This window comes from Sceloporus undulatus, chromosome 2 (genome assembly GCF_019175285.1).
Source record: "Sceloporus undulatus isolate JIND9_A2432 ecotype Alabama chromosome 2, SceUnd_v1.1, whole genome shotgun sequence".
Taxonomy (NCBI): Eukaryota; Metazoa; Chordata; class Lepidosauria; order Squamata; family Phrynosomatidae; genus Sceloporus; species Sceloporus undulatus.
Genome location: NC_056523.1, coordinates 51,569,084 through 51,576,036, shown reverse-complemented (window position 1 = coordinate 51,576,036; position 6,953 = coordinate 51,569,084). Strand labels below are relative to the sequence as shown.

Here is a 6,953-nt window from a genome sequence, read left to right as displayed (position 1 = left end):
TGTTGGCTGAGAGGATTCTAGGAATTGTAGTCCCAAAAAAGGACCTTTGTAAAGCTTAATAGCCACCAAGCAGTGACTCTCTTTCTCTTTTGTGCATCCTCAGGTTGAGCAATCTTCCCTACAGGCCACTCACCAGCACAGGCGGGAACTGCTGAACAGTATGTGCAGCCGTTACACTCGCAAGCGTCGTCTCCTGACTCCTGATGACTTGCGCCACCTGGTTGTTGATGACATCCACGGGATGCTGTATTGCTACGTCCCCAAGGTGGCTTGCACCAATTGGAAGCGAGTCATGATGGTCTTGACAGGGCAGGGCAAGTACCAGGATCCTCTGGACATCCCAGCCAATGAGGCACATGTGCCCTCCAACCTACACACTCTCTCAGAATACAGCATCCCTGAGATCAACTACCGCTTGCGAAACTACCTCAAGTTTATCTTTGTTCGGGAGCCTCTTGAAAGGCTGGTCTCGGCTTACCGCAACAAGTTCACCCGCAACTACAACACGGCATTCCACAAGCGCTACGGGACAAAGATCATTCGACGGCATCGGCGGGACCCCACGAATGAGGCCCTGGAACATGGCCACGATGTGCATTTTGAGGAGTTTGTGTACTACTTGCTGGATCCACGGACGCAGCATGAGGAGCCTTTCAATGAGCACTGGGAGCGAGTGCACTCCCTGTGTCACCCCTGCATCATCCACTATGATGTGGTGGGCAAATATGAGACATTGGCCAAGGATGCCAATTACATCCTGCAACTGGTTGGGGCTGATGCAGGCGTCAAGTTCCCATCCTCCTCCAAGACCACCAGGACCAATGATGACATGACAGCTAAATTCTTCCAGAACATCAGCCCCTTCTACCAAAGGAGATTATTTAATTTATACAAAATGGATTATTTGCTTTTCAATTATACCATTCCTTCTTATTTACGCATCCGATGAGACTGACCCTCCTACCCTTGCTGTGATGGACAATATAGCACCTATTGCTTAACAGTGCAGCCACAGTTCTGTCTTTTCCCTCACCCTTATTTCAGTTAAAAGAATCTACTGTTGTTCACCTATCACTTAACCAAAGATAATTTTTCTAGCAGGTAGCAGAACTGAATACAGTGCACCTACGCCATATGCAGGCACATTATACGCTGTTTTCAGCATATGCTGAAAGCAGTGCTGCTTCTTCCGGTGCCATACATCAGAATGAACAATGACGCATGCACCCATGGCATGCGGGCACCACTGTTGCAGCGCACCACCACGAGCACGAGCCCCATTACTTGTAATAGGGCTCGAGCTTATGTGTTTTTTGTTTTACTGGGGGGGGGGGGTCCGGAACGGATCCCCCGCGTAAAACAAGGGTGCACTGTACTGGAATTCTGGTGCATTGTTAGAAGATGAGAGAATATTCAGAGAAGCAATAAAATGTGTATATATTTTTATGTGTTTGCTTAAAATTCCCTAAGCTTTTCTCTTCTTCATCGATTGAAGAAGGAGGAACGTGAGCCAGAAGTGTCTTATCGTGAACAGTGTCTTAGTCTGAACTGGAATTACCTTTGAGATGAATCCTATTTCATCTCCACTACTCTGCCCCTTCTCAGCTGCCCTTTGGTATAACTGGCTGTTTTCTACAACACAGTCCATCAAAATCCATTTGTGCTGCAAACTCAGCAGGCATGAGTAGACACTGCACTGGAGCAGTGCTTAATAGATTCTTCTCTTGGGTTATGTGTCTGTATTGTGTATGTGAGTGCCATAACCAGAAAACTAATCTCAGATATTAAAATGCATGTTGACGCATGGCTGTGTGAAGGAGTAGTTGTGGTTTTCTCTTTTTCTGGGACCAGCACAATGTGTATCTAGCCAAATTAAGCTTTAGAACTGGGTTCTTCAGTTTAAACATGGAAGTGAAAGCAATTGAAAAAAACTGGGATGAGATGGCAAGAAATATTTTGCTGTCTGTAGGTAAACACACTATATAGCAGTTCACATCTGAACATTTCGAACTCCACTGTTTTCTAGCCATAAAGAAGGGATGCCGCAGGGGGTTGGACTGGATGGCCCTTGCGGCCTCTTCCAACTCTATGATTCTATGATTCATGTCTCCCTCAGCAAGGAAGGAATGTAGAGCAGGCTTCCTACATCTAATTTGTTCCTTTTTTATGAATATTAGATCTCAGTTTGTCAGTTTCTCTCATGTTACTGCCACGAATACCCACATGAAGAATGTTTGCCATCCACGCTCTTTTCCAATCATCACTCTTTTGAGAGAGTTGTCGGCAAATATTTGTGACCCTCCAGAGGTTGAACTGCAGCTCCCCTCACCAATGGTTGTGCTGTTTAGGGCTGGTGGAAGGTGCAGACATTTGGGGGGGGGGGGGGCAAATGTTTCTCACCCCTGCTTTAGGGAACAAACTGGCTTTCTTCTTGGACTGGACTGTTTAAGTTTAGGGTAAAGGAGAAGATGGAGAGATGTAATTCTTCTTGGACTGGACTGTTTAAGTTTAGGGTAAAGGAGAAGATGGAGAGATGTAATTTATTGTGAAATAGAGCCAGGCAGACAACTGCTTTGTTTGAATTGGTTAACTACTGGGCTGTGGGCTGCTAATAACAATTACAATTAAACACATGCCTGTAAATTCAGGGTGCGCCAATTTGTGAACATTTTCAATGCAAAAGTTGTATTTTTGGAAGTGTGAGGGTCTTCCACTGAATACTCCAAAACCCAAACAATACATCTTAAAATGTTGATTATTATGGATGTTTATTACCATTATGTCTACATGCAGGCATATATTTCTTTCTTATAGTGCCTATGTTTTCTGTCTTGACTTTCCCCAACTGGAGACCATGTAATGGAAATGATAATGTTACAATGCTGTGCAAGTAATCATTCTTTACTGGGTGAAGGTAAGATAAGAGCAGTATATCCTGGGTTGTTTCTTTGGGCAGACGCTATCTCCATAGTTTGCTGTCCTTCTGAAAAATCACACAAGAGGTTGCATTTCATATGTCATTTTCATCCCAACCCTGCTAAACGTATTTCGTTAGAATACTGCATCCACTCTTTTATTTTCTTCAGAGAAAGTATGTACCAACATTCTGAGAAGAGGAGTTAACTGAAATGAGGAATACTCCTCTGAGGTGATTCCCACAGATTTTGATTCTTTTCCTGACTCTATCTTCCTCCTCCTCTGTCTCATTATTATTAGTTTAAAGCTCCTATCTTTGATTCACATTCCACCTATTCAGAATAATTTGAAACCTCTTCAACTTCAAGGATTTGCTTTGAATATGAAACGAGTCCTGAAACTAAAGAGCCACTGATCTAGCTTAGGACTTCTCAACCAGCAAAGTGATATGAGCCTTCAAACTATATTCTTGCTAATTGCACCTGAACTGGACCAGAATGCTGGCCTGACCCTTAGAAATGGTGGACTTGAAGAGAGTTGTCTCATTCAGAATTTTAATTTTAAATCTGGATTTGGTTCAAACCAATTAGCTGGGTATTGAACAGGACTGATTGGTGTGTCTTACTTTGTCCTTAGCCTATATCTGGACAAGTTTGTGTGTGCATATGTGCCTTCCATTCACCTGTCAACTTATGGTGACCACATGAATTTCCTCTAAAATGCAGCCGACAGTACCTGGTATTCTTTGGTAATCTCCCATCAAAGTACTAATCAGGGCTGATTTGCTTAGTTTCCTAGATCAGATGGGATCTGGTGCCTTTTGAGTATTTAGACTTCGTTATTGTTATGTACCTTCAAGCTGTTTCCAATTAATAATGATCCTAAGGCAAACATATCATGGGGTTTCTGGGACTGAGAGTGTGTGACTTGTCCAATATCATGCAGTCGGTTTCCATGGCCAAGCAGTGAATTAAATCCTGGTCTCCAGAGTTGTAGTCCAGTGCCCAGTCCACTACACTATGCTGGCTCAGATTTAGGTTTACCTTATGTTAAATTTGGGTTATTCCATAGAATTACAAGGCCTATGCATCAGTCAGTTTGCCTGATCCAGATTAGCTGCCTTCTTTTCAGGACCAGGACCATCCCCAGGGTGTTACTTCCTTCTATAACAAAACCTTTAAAATCCTGAAGAACCACATGGACTGTAGAAAAGAAATAGTAGAAAACTCTACTGGGTGAGTATGGGAGTGCAGAGGAGGGGATTGTGAATGGAGAAGTGAACGTTTTGCCTGTATGTGGAAACAGGAAGGAAAGAGAGAACTGAAAGTGAGTGAACAAACTAGTAAGCCTTTGTTAGTCTGCCTATTTTTGGTGCATTTGTACTTTAAGAGATGGTCCTAAAACTGTTCATTTTGATTCAGACAACCTGGACTGTTTGCTTAAATAAAGCAGCATTTTTGTCTCTATTGTGTTACATTTGCTTTTGTCTCCATACTGAAAGAATCACCACTGTTAAGCAAATGTGCTGGTAATAGGATTACTGCCCAGCAGGGATGGAGAGCTTATGGCCTCCCAAATGTTGTTGGATTGCAGCTTTTGTCAGGCCTAGCAAGTAAAGGCAGTGGTGGGAGGGTGATGGGAAGTTGTGGCCCACCAACATCTGGAAAACCAAGCATTCCCTCCACACCTGCTGGACAATTTGCTTGATTCCACTTTGAATACTTCATCTGATGCAATAGTGTACTGGGTGTGCCTGGGTGGAGGCTGTTTTGAGGCTTACCAAATATACATTTTAAAAGCATTATAGTTTTGCTTCTGCTGACTTCACTCTTTTTCAGCATGCCATTCTCTCCCATATTTGTCTGGTTTCCATTAGGTCAAACTGAACCTTTACGTGGCACTGTAGGCAAGTAATAAACGTTTTTTAAAATTATTTTTATTAATTTCAAAATTGACATTAACATACAAGTTACAAAATCATTAAACACATAAGTTAAATTACCAAAATATAAAAGTACTTCTCACCTTCAGGGAAGTGGTTCTTACTACTATTTTCTGACTATCATTTCTTTCTCCTTAATAAAAAGTTAAGATGCTCATTCACTTCTAATAAGACCAGATTTTACTTTCCAAATAGCTGTTTGAAAAGAAGCTTCTAGCCAGTAGCTTAGGCTTTTTTTTTTTTTTAAATTGCATTCATCTTCCAAAGAGCTACAGATGTTACTCCTCCAAACAGCCCTGTTAGGTAGGTTAATCACAGAGATGGTCTCATCATCTCACATCAGACACTGTCCACTTGACCACATTGGCTGCATAAGATTTGTCTCCTCCTGGAATCTTTCCCTCCATTCCTGAAAAATAGGAATACATGCACATACACACAAACACAAACATACAAAAGCTAAAATTCCTTGATACCTTTCTTGTCATTTCTCTACCAACGTGTCCCATGGATCCCAGGAAAGCACTGTAAGGTTACTACTCATCAGAGTGCTGACCACTGACCCTCACATATTACAAGGGGCTCTTCTCCTTGGCCTTTGCACCCCATAGTCATTGGCTGTAAGGAAGTTGACAGTGGATGTAGGGATCTTATTTGCAAAACAAATGCATAAAATTGTACATGGTGTTGATGCAAAAGATTGTTCTTCCTATTGCTTTATATTTTCTTCAGTTGCCACATTTAGTCTGGGAGGCTTAACACCATGTTGCTTCCTTCTCTTCTTGGGATAAAAATTCCACTGAAATATTTGCAGCTAGCTAAGGTGACTAGGGTGCAACAAAAAGAAGCCGCAAAAAGTGGCTTCTTTCTGCGGCGCCATTGTGACACCGCAAGGGGCCAATGGCACACTTGCACGTCTGAGGGCAATGGGACAGATCACAGAGCTTCAGGTATACCACTGACCATGCCAGATAGAGCTGAGTCAGAATTGTAGATCAGCACATCTGGATGACCTAGGAGTCCCCCTTTCTGGGTTATAAAGATACATCACAAGTGCATAAACCATGTTAACACAATAGGGGTAGATCCAGGGCCCCAATGAAATCATGCAACAATTTAATCATGAGTTAACTTGGCACCATTGACTGTATGAGAGCCAGCTACAACTGATTAGCATGGTTCCCATGCAGTGAATGCTAAAGTTGAAGGAAATACTAAAAAATAATATCAATTTAAGCATAGGTCCCATGAGGTTTGTCTATGGTGAGTGAGTCTATGATAGTTGCCTAAGTAATCAGTGCTCAAATGAGGAAAACATCTGGTTGCCAGCACATACTACAAGTGAGTGTAGCAGGTATTCCTCTGAGCCCAAATCGGGGATATAGCTTTGGGATGGGGAGAACATTGCCCCCCCCCCCAAAAAAAAAAACCCCCCCCCCCCATGGAATTTTCCTCCATTCCCCAATTTTCTAGCATTGCAGTAACTTAAAACTTCAGCTGAATATTTAGAAAGGCAGTTTAGGTATCCAAAGGAAAGGCTAGCAGGCAAAGTTCCAAGGGCTTGAGAACGAAGCAGACATAAGAGTTTGAAATGTAAATGATTTTCAGTGTCTCACTCTCTGCAATGCTAGAAATTTGGGCGATGATGGAAAATTTCATTGTGGAGGCAGAAATTCCTATTTCAGAAGAACTAATTTGGGCGGTGATGCAAAATTTCATTGTGGAGGCAGAAATTCCTATTTGGGGGCAATGTCTTCATTGTGTCAGACCTTGTAGTTAAACCCCTGACCAGAATAGATGCATTATGGCAGAAGCCATATTGAGGAGGACAACTGCTCCTCTCATTACAGCTTGTGAAGGAGCCAGAGACTTCAAGCTTCTTCCTGCAACGCTTTTAACATGCAAACGGATCAGAAATTGTAGTCACTCAAAAGGATGTATATTCAGTGTTAACCTTTTCCCTGATGCTTCTGGTCTCTACCCTCTTACCCAAACTTTGACCAAAGCTATGCTCCTAGTTGTTTCTGAAGAAAGGACTGTTTCTCTGCTTAAAAAGTAGATTATTTTTAACTAGAAGCTCCTTCCCCACTCTGCA

The 6,953-nt window shown here is 42.4% G+C and overlaps 1 protein-coding gene across 1 annotated transcript in view; it reads left to right on the top strand.

Moving 5' to 3' along the window:
- Window positions 1-2,468, top strand: part of CHST13 (carbohydrate sulfotransferase 13) — a 68,121-nt gene extending 65,653 nt beyond the window's left edge. Inside the window, exon 3 of the mRNA XM_042450002.1 lies at window positions 104-2,468. Coding sequence (XP_042305936.1) covers window positions 104-949 — 846 coding nt within the window. The 3' untranslated portion in view covers window positions 950-2,468. The remainder of the gene's footprint in view (window positions 1-103) is intronic.
- Window positions 2,469-6,953: the final 4,485 nt, after the last annotated feature.